Raw genomic sequence first — 14,655 nt, forward strand, 5'->3', positions numbered from 1 at the left:
TACTGCTTCCCACAAGCAAGTGGGCCCTTCTGGTGCTCATTCCTGGGTGGGTGGTTTTGCATACATTCTAGGACCCTGTGGGTCTCTCCAATGAACTCTCCTGTGAGGCTGGAAGTTTATCCTATCACCGCAACCCCCACAGATATTTTTGAGTCAGAAGTTTTGAGGCTTTACTTTCCCACACTGGAAATCTGGGTTGCATGGTCTGTCTCATCTCCCAGTTGTTCCTCCTGGTTTGTGCGCACAAATGTGGGACTGCCCAGTCCACCAGCCGCCACCTTGCCTCGAGTCCTGTCTACCCAGCTGCCCATCTCTGCCCTTCCTACAGGTCTGGATGAATGTTTCTTCTTTAACTCCTTATTTGTTGGACTATACAGTTGAATTTTCTGGCAGTTCTCGCTATTTTTTGTTTTTAAATTTGTTGTTGTCCTTTTGGTTGTGTGAGGAGGCACAGTGTATCTATCTATGTCTCCATCTTGGCTGGAGGTCCTCAACTTTTTGGAAGGTTGTCAACTTTTAGTTTTTATTGGAGGTGCTGATGACAAATACGATGTCATTGAAGAAATGGTTTCTTTAGTGCCATTAAAAGGCACAACTAAATCAAGAGATGTAAATGAAGCAGTAAAAGAAATGTTAAAGCGATTTTGTCTATTGTCAACATATCTGATATAGTTACTGATGGTGCCCCAGTGATAGTAGGTAAAAGAGAGGGACTTGTAAAATTAATAGGAGATGATGCAATTGCAGCCCAACGGTAATGTTTAGTGAAGTATCATTGCATAGTACATCAAGAAAATTCAAGCATAAAAGCATTCAAAATGGACAGTGTCATGCAAATCATCATCAATACTGTGAATTTCAAAGAACCAAGAGATTGAATCATCACCTATTCCAGAAATTATTTAAAAGCATGGATGTTGACTATGGCAACATCATTTACTTTTCGGAAGGAAGGTGGCTAAGTCGAGAAACTGAAAAGGTTTTATGATTTGTGAGTCATTTATATTATCAAGTTGTTTATGGTATCAAAAAAACAAATTTGTGCTGGAATTTGACGATGGAAACTAGCTCACAGATTTAGCATTTTTAGTGGATTTCACTGCTCATTTAAATGAGTTAAACATGCGTCTTCAAAGTTAAAACCAACTTAACTAATACCATGTTTCAAACTGTGTTCGAAATGAAACTGAAATTATGGCAAGCTCAAATTAAGGCAGTCAATTTTATGCGTTTCAACACATTGGCTAAAACACAGTCGTGTGAACAGCAAAAAATATGCAGCCTTGCTTTTCCATTTGATACAAGAATTTGAAAACAGATTTGAAGATTTCCAGGAAAATAACATTTTGCTTTATTTGCAACTCCTTTTCTGGTTGACATAAATATGTTACCTGCCAATATTCAGATGGAAGCATAGACCTGCAATCTGAGATTCAAATTAAAGAACAATTTGATCATGCTTCTTTATTGGACTTTTATATTACAGGTCCTGTCTTCCCAGAGACAAATATCCCTTACTTCACAATCACGCCTTATTCATGTCATCACTATTAGCAGCACCTACATTTGTGAGCAACTATTTTCAAGAATGAAACACATTAAGGGTAAAATTGGAACCAAAATATGTAATGAGCACCTTGGGAACTCACTGAGAGTTGGAACTCCTCCTGTCAAACCAGATGTTGATGCACTAATTTCTCAAAGACATTGTCAGATGTGCCACACTAGTTTTATGTTGCCCTCTTTTACTTTTATGATAAAAAATATTAAAAAAATAAGTGACGTTTTATTACTTAGATATGTACATTTTCTATATTAGTGATCACAAACTTGGGGGCCTGTTTGACAATTTTAAAAGATTATCGAAAAGACTGCTTGCATAATTGGGGTTATTATGTGAGGACTTTTTTGCTTATCTGTGATGACAGATATCATGAAAATTATGCATGGACCTTATTTCATTCATAAGTTTTTATTAGTGTTTGTGTGTTTATTTTTTTAAAGAGAGGGGAAGGGAAGGAGAAAGTGGGGGAGAAACATTAACGTGTGGTAACCTCTCATGTGTCCCCTACTGGGGACCTGGCCCACAACCCAGGCATGTGTCCTCATTGGGAATTGAGCCATTGACCCTTTGGGTCCCAGGCCCAGGCTCAATCCACTGAGCTACACTAGCCAGAGAGTGTTTGTGTATTTAATGTGTGGCCCAAGACAACTCTTTTTCTTCCATTGTGGCCCAGAGACGCCAAAAGATTGGACACCCCTGCTTTAGGTATTCTTTTAGGGTAGATCTGCTCGTGACAAATTCTTTCTCTTGGCAAGAATTTCTTTGGGTTTATATTGATTGTGGATTGCTGATTTTTTTTGAATCTTTAGGTTTATGTCAACTCGCAAATTTGGGAAATTTTCACCCATTATTTCATTAAGTACTTTTCAGACCTGCCGCCTTGTTCTCTCCTTCCTGGAACTTGATGACACAAATGTTAGATATTTTGTTAGATCCCATGCATCTCTAGGACTCTCTTCCTTTTTATCTCTATTTTCTGTCTTTGAAATTTGGTGATTTATATTGTTCTCTTTTTCAGTTCACTGATTGTTTTTCTGTCCCCTCTATTCTGCTCTTGAGCCCATCCTCTAACCTTTTTATTTTAGTTGAATTTTTAATTCCAGAACTTTACGTCTTCTGTTTCTTTGTTAAGGCTTTCTACTTTTTCATTTAGTTCAAAGAAGTGTATAACTTTTTGTTAAAGTATTTTTACCATGGCTATTTTAAAATCTTTTCCAGATAAATTTAACTGCATCCATTATTTTTTCTTTTTTAAAAATACAATTTGAAATCTGTACTTTGCCTACTGTTTTTCACCAGTGTCGAGTGGTTTTCAATTGAAACCTGGATGTTTTCATGTTAAGCAGTGGGACCCTGGATCTTATTTAAAACCTCTGTCTTAGTTGGATTTCTCTCACAACCAGTCTGGCAGAGGAAGTGAAGGCACTGCCTTATTACTGCTGTTTGGCCTCCTTAAACTCCTTAAACATTTGGTATCTCTTTGTCACTGCTGGGAGTAGGATTTCTGGCTCCCCACGTGTTTCCATTGACTGTGGCCGCAGGGGAGGTGGCTGCATTATAGTTTAGCATGGGTGGAAGTCTAGGGCTCCCCACTCAGCTTTTGCTGGCTTGGGTGGAGCCACAGTTTTTTCTTTGGTATTTAGCTGGAGTACAGCAATTATTGTCTAAAAGTTTTCTGACTACCTAGGCTGTCTTTATGTTTTTCTTCATCCTTTGGCTACAGAGATCAGGCTTTTATTGGAGCTTTTTCTCCCCCCACCCCACACTCTTTGGCATTTCGAGCCTCTTTAGCTCCACCTCTAGGATATATGAGGCAGAAAGAAAACCCAAGGAACTCACCATTTCTTGTTTCTTGGTCTGTCATCTTTTCACCTTTTAGATTCTTGTGTTTATTACATACACACACACAGTGTCCAAGATTTTTAGTTGTACTTAATTGGAAGAATAAGAAAAGTATATTTACTCCATGTCCCCAGAAGAAGTCAGCCAGTCTCAGTATTGACTTTCAAGAGTGTGCTAGAGAAAGTAGCAGTGTGTGAAATTTCAAAGATAGATTCTAGGATCTGCACCCATTTTCATACAGAAACTTTGCTAATTGTAATTGAACCATATACAGCCATAAAATAAGCCATCTGTTTGGCAACATTGACCTGAAACATACTTAGGGTTACTTCTTTCCTTGTGGAAATCCAAAAGAAACAAAATAGGCTCTATCATGTATGATCTTCTAGCCTAATGGGGACAAAAAGATCATCATGTACAAAATAATCCAGGAAATGCTAAGTTGCACTAACAATCTGTAGAGAAGGGAAATAAATTTCATCAGTGAATATGATCAGATTATAAACTAAATATACTTCCTTCAGTCCTCTTAAGAGTAGTTTATTATATAGACTTACCCAATTTTATTCGAGGCCTACCAGGTGCCGGGCCATTGTGTTTAGATCTAGGATATAAGTATTAGTAAAATATGCTCTTGGTTTTTAAGAGCTTTGGTTGGAGCCAGTGATGGGAAGCAGATATAAGAAGGCAAGAAGGCCGACCCTTAAAGTTACAACAGTGCAGTGTGATACATGTTTTATTTATGGTGATTATGCTCATACAGAAAATAAATTTCTACCAGAGTAGAGTCGTGGTAAGAGTCAAAGAAGGCAAGAGAGATATGGGGATATCTTGTGTTTGGTATATAACTAAAGACATAAAAATAACTGGGGTGGAACATTCATCCCATTCAAAGGACCCTGTGTAAGGGAGCTTGGAAGAGAGAGTGGGGCACGGGTTATAGTGAGGTTTCAGTGTAATGGTAGGGTATGTAACTATACATTTGCCAACAACACAGCTGATTATTTAAAAATGTTTAGATTCACACTTTTTTGCTGTGATCCAAGTCAATGAATTTTTATTATATTATGATAACAAATGTCCAGAAAGATTTTTTAAGTTATTTATGAATATGCAAGCATTGGTGGGTGGGATATTCAGTACATACTGCATATGTACTTCAGTTTTTTACTGAAACACTTTGTATACCTGTGTGTGTGCACCTTGATTTAAAAAAGTTTTCAGCATAAATTTGCATATATTTCAAGTTATGTCTAACTAATGTAGAAAGAGTTAACTTTGCCTGGTTTTTATTGTCCTTGATAAAAAGATTACATCATCATTTTCTTTGAAGCCAGTTTTATTCTCATCTAAAGGTAATTTTTCCACGTAGATCTCTATGCTGATTAGAGGGAGATGTGGTGCCTCATATGTGAACATGCTGCTCCTACCTGCCTACTCTAGAGTTCCCTTTTCAGATTTTACAGAACATGATAACTTCTCTGGAAAGCTTAAGGTTAAATCAGAACATTGTCATGTGTTTTTATTGAGCCAAACATTGCTTATATTTGGGAATTTATGTTTAGAAGAGTTTTAGAGAATATATTATTTTGATTATGTGGTCCAAGAATTAATCTATTTTTATTTTTTATTGCAGATGGAGTCTGGTGGTACGGTTTTGAGTACCAACTGGTCTGATGTAGGTAAAAGGAAAGTTGAAATCAATCCTCCTGATGATATGGAATGGAAAAAATACTAAATAAATTAATTTACTATCACTGTATTGCATATATTCACCTAATGCTCATTGTGTATTAATATTGCATTCTTGAATTTTGGACACTGAGTATCTTTTTCAAAGATTATACCTCTTTACCTCTTTGTGCTTTAGAAATTATTTTCCTTCAAATGTTCTAAGAGTCTAATGAAGAATGAAGATCATATTTTGTCACTCTCTTTTTAAGGATTTCAGACACGCTGAAATGGAGTGAAGTATCATTTGTTACTAGAAAGATTAGTTCTACACAGTTGTGTGAGTGGAGGAATTGTTCATGGGGTATCTTGGTTTATTGCCTTATTTTTGATGCAGTATTCTGTTAATAATTTATCAGACTTGACAACTTTCGGTGAGCATAGATTTTTCAACTTCAGTGTTAACCGTGTTTGCTTTTGAAAACTGCTTTTGAAATAAGTTGTAAATATAATTTTTTTCTATGAAGAAGTTTGGTTTATTTACCTTTCTCTTAAGTTTTTAATGAGAACTTTGAGCAATTATTTATCACAGGGGATTCCCATTTGGTTCTTTTTATGGGAAGTATTTATAATTGCACTGATATTTGGACTCCTACCTTCCAAATTCCCTTATAAAACACAGACACCTGAGTTTAACATGTTGCAAATTTAACTGTACTGAAGGCTAACCTGTGAAAAAGAAAGCAAAGAGTGATTTAGGAAAGCCCATCTTCACTTCATGCTGCTTTTTTGCCATAGGATTCCTGAAATTATAGCACTGGCAGTTTAGTTTGGTTTGATTTGGTTTTTTCAAGGTTTATTATTTCTTTTATGTATTTTTTTCTTTATTAGAAGATCTCACATCCCCATGATTACTTTGGTTTCATTGGGTCAGGGTAGCTGCTAAGAAGATAAATTAATATGTATATGTTTAGTATCTGTTTAGTAACACTTTGTGGTAAGGCACTACTCTGCCATGATAGCTGAGGATAGAATGAGTGGGAGGCAAATCAGCCATCATTTCAGCCTCATCAATTTAGCCTCTTCTGGTCATTGGACATGAAGTGTAGGGTTGTTCATAAGGCAAATTGTGGGGCAGCACCAGACTATGCCCAAACCCGTTACAGCTTGTATAAGCATGGGGTGGAGGGAGGAGTTCACTTGTCCTTTTGCCCATTTAGAGCTGCAGACTACATTTCTTTTTTAATACTGAAGGAAAAGGCAAAATTAAGTTCTTGATTGTATGAATTTCTAAAATTTTCTCCTTAAGGAAAATATTAGTGGATTTTGCATTCTCTCTGTTAAATTTTCTCAGAACCATTAATACTGAGAGGTAGGTAGGCTGTTGTTATACAGGAGGTTTCAGGGAAGAATACAGCACTACACCAGAGACAAGAAGCCCAGCTCTAGCAAGTCTCTGCCACTAGCTAGCTTTATTAATCAGGTTTAGGCATTCTGTCTTACTGGTAGTTGCTGTATCTGTAAATAATCTATAGGGTCTTAGAGTTATAATTAAAAGTCTAAGAGCTCTAGCTGGGTAGTTCGGTTGGTTAGAGCATCGTCCCCAATACACCAAGATTGCAGGTTCGATCCCTAGTAAGGGCACAACAACAAGCAACCAGTGAATGCATAAATATTTGGAACAACAACAAAAAAATGGATGTTTTGTGCTCTTTTTCTCTTTTTAAAAACAAAAATAAAAGCTTGTGATCTAAATACAGAAACATTTTTGCCACCTAGAGTAACTTTTTTCTTTGTTAAGAATGACACTATTATAATAGAAGTTTGCTTTTTAAAAAAAAGTTAGTACTAGTTTTCTTGTATTTTAAAGAATACATTATGTCTAAAGTGCTTACCTATTGGCGAGGTTTGTTTAGTGTTGTTGTGGGATTCAGAATTTGGCAGAGCCAAATGGAGTTTTTAATATACATGATTTACATTGTGAAATTATAAAATGTACCTGATCTAAATATAGTACATTTATTGGTAAAGAAGGGAATTTGAAGAAATAGGTTAGATTGTTGTCCTAAAGTACTGCTTTTCTTTCAGCATTATAATGAAAATTTGTAAGCCTCCAGAAAGTTAAAAACTTCATTTTGATTAAGAACCCCATAACTTTACTGTTATCTTGGCTATTAATTGGTCTCTCTCTCTTTTTTTTTTTTTCCCTAGACTCCCATTTTCAGATCTCAAATTTTGGTTCAATTAATACTCCTGGTTAACCTTTTGTTTCTCAATATGTACATGTTTTTCACTTAGTGTTTCTTTTTTAAGTTTCAATCCTAGAATGTTTTTTTTTCTTATTCTTAAATTCTTCATCTGTTTTCTTGATTTCTGTAATCACTTGCACCTTGATGAATTCCCAGAATTTTCCCACTGTCTTCGAAGAATCTTGATGGGATAATCTGCTTCTTTGAAATCTGCTATCAAATAACCTTGGTGGATACAACATAGGTTTGAAACATCAGGGTCAGTTTTGATAATTCTGTTTTGGATCCTAACCCACTTGGACATGGTTACTAACTAGTAAGTTCAGTATTTAATGTTGGCAGTTATGGGCCACTTTAAAAAAAATCTGCTTTTTCCATCTATGTGGAACCAGAGGGAAAGGATGGTTCGCATTGATAATTACAATTTTAAAATTATTTTCATTCCTTAGATTTGTGATAGTCAATAAGTGCAGAACATTGAATCATTATTGTTATTGACTTCCTGACTCGGAGAGAGAATTTCTTAGCAGGCTACTCCTATATGGGACAAAGAAGAAAAGAATTGGACTGTCCTATATAAATTTTTTAGATAAATTTCAGTAAACATTTTAAATGGAGGTATGTTACTATTGCTATGAATAGTTTAATTTTAATTTAATTCAATGCTTACATATTTGGTTATCCTTTCCTATCTTACCTTTCTTTTCTTTTTCCCCAGTTATCTACATTATCACTTTATGTCATTGACCTCTGAGATACATTACTGACCCAGAGCAGTATTGCCTATTAATTTACTGTGTGGTCTGCCCAGTGCACTTTAATTCTGTTGGGATTGTCCTTGTTCAGATTAGTGTGCATCTCTCTGACTTCTAGCTGTTACTGACATTTCCAAAAACAGGTAGAAATTTTCTGGGTGGTGTGTGTGTGTTTTTGTTTGCTATGACAACTATTTTTCTCTGTAATCAGCTTTAGAGAAGTGTATCTTTGCACTCATACTTGCTATTATAGTCCCGTAAGAATACAGATTTCAGTTATATCTGCCTTGGAGGGAGGCACCAAGGAAAAATGAGTAATAAAAGCTAAAAGGGCAAATAATGGTTTATCTGCCAGGAAGTCATGTGTAGTTTTATTTTTAGTTATTAAAATTTTTTTTTGTTGTTCAATTACAGTTGACATACAGTATTACATTAGTTTCAGGTGTATGTCATAGAGATGAGACATTTATAAAACTTATAAAGTGATCACCCTGATCAGTCTAGTACCCATCTGACACTGTACATAGTTATTATAATATTATTGACTATATTCCCTGTGCTGTACTTTATATCCCCATGACTGTTTTTATAACTGGCAGTTTGCACATCTTAATCCCTTTCTCTTTTTATTAAGAGGGATTATCAGTATTCATCTGGTTTCCTTCGTCTCCAACTATGCATATTCTGTTGTAAGATCATTTTATACACAACAAAAGATTTTATTTTGGAAATGTTTAGGAGCATGAAGATAAATTGGAGATACTGAATTGCTCACAGATGTTGTTATTTGGAGTCATCCTTGTGATTTGCTTCTGAAATTAATTTAACTCTTAGCCTCTATTCCTACCTCAGTAAACTTGCCCCCAAATCAACTAAAATCATTTATATTGCGAACCCATTAGGGCAGTAGCAGTGGTAGCTGTTCTGTACTAGTACTTTTTATGGGCCAGGTGTCACTAAGTGCTTATATATACTACCTCATTTATAAAAGCGTTGTCAAGTAGTGATTGCATGCTATTACTACAGATTTTTTTTTTTTTTAAATGACGCTAACGTTAAGTTCTTAGCCCAGATTCATTCCACTGATAAGTGAGGAAGCTGGCGTTTGAATCCAGACCTGTCAGACTTCAGTGCCCATGCATTTTAACAACTGTGACTGCTGCTTCAGGCAAATGTTGGGTGTGCAGTGATTTTTATTAATAAATCTACTTTTTGACAATGAAGCAGTTAACGTGCAAGTTGAATTACAGTTTTTTAAAATCCTCACCCAAGGACGTATTTGTGGATTTTAGAGAGAGAGGAATATTGGTCAGTATTTATGCACCCCGTGAGCCTCCTTCTGACCAGGCATTGAACTCGCAACCTAGGTATGTGCGCTGATTGGGGATTGAACCTACAACCCTTTGGGGCACAGGATAACACTCCAGTCAACTGAGCCACGTGGCCAGGGCGACTTGAATTATTTAATAATTCTTGTACGTGGGGTAGAACGATACTCCTAAAGATTAGAATATTACCGGTTTCTTAAGCAGGAAAGCTTATTAGAATACAATTTCTGCCTCTGATTGTCCTGATTGGTGTTGAAGGTGCTGTTTTTCTCAAATCCAGATAATTACAGAGAAACAAAATGTCATTACAGCTGCTGTAGGTGTAAGACTGGCACATTATGCTGATAAAATTCTTTAAATGTTTCATATAATAAGGGCTTGGTGATGATGAGCTTCTTTAACTTGACCTTATCTGAGAAGCACTTTATCTTCCCTTCCATTCTAAGTGATAGCTTTGCTGGATACAGTAATCTTGGATGTAGGTCCTTGCATTTAATCTTGGGTAATGTAATTATGATGTTCCTTGGCGTGTTCCTCCTTGGGTCCAGCTTCTTTGGGACTCTCTGAGCTTCCTGGACTTCCCGGAAGTCTATTTCCTTTGCCAGATTAGGGAAGTTCTCCTTCATTATTTGTTCAAATAAGTTTTCAATTTTTTGTTCTTCCTCTTCTCCTTCTGGCACCCCTATAATTTGGATGTTGGAACGTTTCAAGGGAGTTACCTAAGAAAAAGAAGATCAAAAATTGGAACAGTAAAAATGACAGCAAACTCACAGTTATTAACGGCCACACATAAAACAAAAACGAGAGCAAACTAGGCAAACAACTAGAACATGAGGGTTGTCATTAAGGGAGTGGGAGGGGGAGAGAGGGGAAAAGTACAGAGAATAAGTAGCATAGATGATAGGTGGAAAATAGACAGGGGGAGGGTAAAAATAGTGTGGGAAATGTAGAAGCCAAAGAACTTATAAGTATGACCTATGGACATGAACTATAGGGGGGGAATGTGGGAGGGAGGGGGGTGGGCAGGATGGAGTGGAGTGGGGGGGAATGGGACAACTGTAATAGCATAATCAATAAATATATTTTTAAAAAAATTCTTTAAATGTGGAAGCTCTCACAGTAGTTTTCATTGTACAAATAAATGCTAAGATTGTTTCAAGTGTTTGCCCTAAATACATATAGTAGGGTCAGTGTACCACTGATTTCTTCAATAATTGTGGAATAATTCAGGTTTAGTCCCTTTGTTCCAATTGTGTTGGCATTGTATATATATTCTGAAATTTAGCTTGTCCAGAATCTTCTAAATGTTACCTTCGCTGTGCCTTCAAATTAGAATTTTTAATTTGTACTTTGTAGTGAGACTTTTCTTAACAATCACATTGACTTTATTTTTCCTTATGACTATAGGATTTCATTATACAAAAAGATGTTTTAAAAACAATACTGTTTACCCAAAGGCAATCTGTAGTTGAACAAAAAGGAGGAAAATCATCTTCAATGCCTATATGTGAGCTTTAAGAAACTCTTAATATACAATGCAACTAAATTATAGTAAACTATTGCATATAGTATGTTTAATGCTCTGTTAAGTGCATGAAAAAGCAGTATGTATAGTAGTTGCTTGGGATCAAATCCTTCCTACATTGCTTACTAGCTGAGTGACACAGTAGACTGGTCCTTGATGTCTGTGCCTTAGTTTTTCTGTCTATAAAAATGGACTGTTTTGAGTTGAATGAGTTAATATAATTCCACAATTATTTCTCCCAATCCAGAGGCTCTAAAAACTAAGTTTGTGTGTACATATCACTTAATAGTACAAAACCTGCTGTGAACAATTTGAATAGTCATACTTTGCTGCAGAAACAATATGTTTAATTACAGAATGTTAGCATAGATCCTGCTGAGGTTGTCACAGAATAGATGGTATATCTATATTGTAGTATTCTGAAATCTAAAATTCTGGGCTTAGCAACACATCTGCCTCCTAGGGTTTTGAAAGAACTATGTACCTGTCTATGTAAAGTGTGAAGAGCAGTGCTTAATGTTATAGATAGCATCAGCTTATTGTATATGCTTTTAGACAAGAGAGGTTTGAATCCTATCGAAAGCCTTTCTGTTAGTTCGATGCTTGGTCAGGGCACATGACTGAGTTGTGGGTTCAGTTCCTGGGTGGAGTGCATATGAGAGGTGACCAATCGATGTTTCTTGCATACATTGATTTTCTCTCCCTCCCAGTCTCTCTCTCTAAAAAATAAATAAAAATGTCTATACATATACATGTACATGTATATGCATACATATACACACACACACACACATATATGCATACATATATAAATTGAGCCCTTCAAGATTCAGAATTCTCTCTGAGGAAAGTGTATCAGATAGTTACACATTGTTAGTATAGTGTTAAAAATTCATACTTTGAGAGCATAAGAGGTCATAGAAAAGTTTTAAATTTCAATGAGTAGTTATTTTCATTTACTTAAGTAGAGCTTAAAAGTATCTTCAGCAGTACCTTAAAAAGAATTAAAAGTGTTAATGGTGGCAGAACATACCAGGGGCGACCCCCAAAACATGGAATTTATTAAAAATTGTGTATTCTTACATGTTTAAACATCAGTCACCTTCAAAGTACTTTATACTTGATGCAATACAGCTATTGAAATGTTTTTTCCACTGCTCAGAACAGTTTTTGAACTCAATTTTGATGTCTACTGCTTCTGCCATTTTTTGTTTCACCTCTTTCACATCAGCAAAACGTTTCCCTTTGAGGATTTTTTCATCCGAGGAAACAAAAGTTGCTTGGGGTGAGATTGGGTGAATAGGGAGGGTGAGGCATGAGGGTCATGACATTTTTGGTCAAAACTGCTGAACACTCAGCAGCCCGGTGTAGGCAGGTGCCTATCATGAAATGGGCAAATGCATTGAAAGAGTCTTCAAAAAAATTCACTGAAGCTGAACGCAACATCTCACAGCATTGCGAGCTGGCACACTGATATAGATGGGTTCCTAGAACACTCACCTAGTGGAGGAAGCCTGTACTACAAGAGGCCTGCCCTCCAGAAGATAATTCCTTTTTTGGGGCCCCACCTCCCCCTGCCATTTATCCAAACTATATGTAAATCGTTAAGGGACTTTTCGTTCAGAAGTTCTTTGATTTTAATTTAAGTCTCACAACAGTAATACTCTTACGGTTTATAAAAACAAAGTGCAAAAAACACCATACCTGGAGAACTGAATTCTGTTGTTTCCATCAGTCTGGAGAAGCTGGTAGATATTTTTGCAAGAGTTAGTTCATCAGTCCCATCCCCGCCATATGTGATCACTAGGGAGCAAAGGTAAGTATGTGCATGTACCACTGTGGACTCAGGTTTGGGGTTCTCCCCCAATTCCAATTACCACTTTTTGTTGATCATTTGTACTCTTAGCATTGACTTTTTCTGTGACATAATTAACTACCAATGAACACTTTTAATGAAGTTAGCTAGCTTAGGCTAGGGATATATATTTAGTACCCATGAAATATGCTAAGATAATGCATTTCCTTGGATTTACTATTATTTTGCTATTTATTAGTTACAAAATAATTCCTTTCATTCCTACTCTACCATAGAGGCAACTTTTATTGTGGAAAGGATACTAACATGAATCTGGAATCATAAATTCCCAGTTCTGGCATTTTAATAATAGTGTGATTTGTGGACTAGTAACTTAACTCATCTGACCTTTTTTTCTTATCTATAACCCTGGTAAAATTACCTCTCAGGATTGTGAGGGTTTGAGTTAAGTCCTGACTCAAAGTATGTGACCAGTGAGTGTTACTTCAGTATAAAGTCCTTGATTTTTTTTTTTTTCAGTCCTGTTGAGTAGTAGCATCTGGATTGGGTTATTGCTAATGGTTGAGGCATTCATTAGATCATGTGATAGAATTATACCCAAACCATAGTGTCTCATGAGCATGTTTGAGAGTCTGATGTATTCCATAGCATGTCACTACCACTGCTCATTTCTTCCTCATGAGCTACTTAGAAGTGGAGGGGATGGGGCGGGGGGCAGTGGCTGGCTGGGAATGGGCCCTCAGAATTTGGCTGACAGGCTGATCCACGTATGCCTGCAGAGAATGTTTTTATCTTTAAATGTTCCCAACAGAATGTCATCATTCTTCTGAAAACTCCATGCCATCTGCAGGAATTCTTTGCCACTCCAGATGTGGTGTTCACTCCTTGTTTATGCTTTTATTACGGCATGTCCTGCAGTTTCAGTGATTTTAGGATGATTTCCAGTGGTGTCTTACCCTGTGTGTCCTGCTCAGTTACAGTGTTACTTTACTTAGCTTTGACTGTTTGGTAAAGAACACAGTCCCTTTCACATAGTAGATAATCAAGTATTAAAACTGTTACTTTACCCCAAATTAAAATTTACTTTTTTTTTTATATGATGCCCTTGAAGTTGAACATTTATTCGTCAATATAGATATAATAGTAATTTTTAAAGTAGGTTTTCAACTTAAGGTCTTTGAGAGCTAAGCCTGGTTTGTTCTTAAATTACATTATTAGAAGGAATAGCAGTTACATAATCACAAGTGTAATATCCCAAGTTTTTGTTTTGATAATTTTCAGATTTTTTTTTTTCTTTTTGTCCCTTACTGTTTTAAAACCAAAATACGTGTTTCCTTAAAGGACTGAAATTTATTTTCTGACTAGGTTAGCCACCCTTTCAGAAGAAATCTTGAGCCCAAAGAATTTGGGTAGAGTAAGGGAGGCTGGAGATTTACAAAGCCAGGCATGCAATTGGTTTGGGCATATGGAGAGGTGTACACACCAAGAGTGAGTCAAACAATTTCATTTATAAGTATGCCAACTTCTGGCAAGAATGTGAACTGCTTACTAATACATTTTCTCTGGGAAATACCCCCCAGATTTTTGAGATACTGAATACTATGTGAATCTCTTTGTTGACGGTTGCTTTGTTTTAACATTAACATCCTTGAGGTCTTTCAAAAGAAATACACTTTGCAGTCAAAAGCCATATACCTTTTTTCTTGGCATAGGTTTTCACTTTAACATAGGTGTTAGAATAATATAGGTTAAGTGCAGAAATACGTAGTTCATGATCCATCCATTCACTCATTGAGTAGTATTGAGTGCTAAGTATGTGCCAGACACTGTTCTAGGCTCTAGGGACACACTGGTGAACAAAAGTCCTGCTGTTATGGAGCTTAGCTTATGGGGGGAAATAACCGA

General features: G+C 36.3%; 1 protein-coding gene across 1 annotated transcript in view; it reads left to right on the forward strand.

Annotated features, from left to right (window-relative positions):
* The window catches only part of SUGT1 (SGT1 homolog, MIS12 kinetochore complex assembly cochaperone), a 50,626-nt gene extending 45,440 nt beyond the window's left edge, over nucleotides 1–5,186 (forward strand). The window contains exon 13 of the mRNA XM_024569243.4: nucleotides 5,043–5,186. Within this exon, the coding sequence (XP_024425011.2) occupies nucleotides 5,043–5,144 (102 nt within the window). The 3' untranslated portion in view covers nucleotides 5,145–5,186. The remainder of the gene's footprint in view (nucleotides 1–5,042) is intronic.
* Nucleotides 5,187–14,655: the final 9,469 nt, after the last annotated feature.

Source organism: Desmodus rotundus, chromosome 13 (assembly GCF_022682495.2).
Source record: "Desmodus rotundus isolate HL8 chromosome 13, HLdesRot8A.1, whole genome shotgun sequence".
Taxonomy (NCBI): domain Eukaryota; kingdom Metazoa; phylum Chordata; class Mammalia; order Chiroptera; family Phyllostomidae; genus Desmodus; species Desmodus rotundus.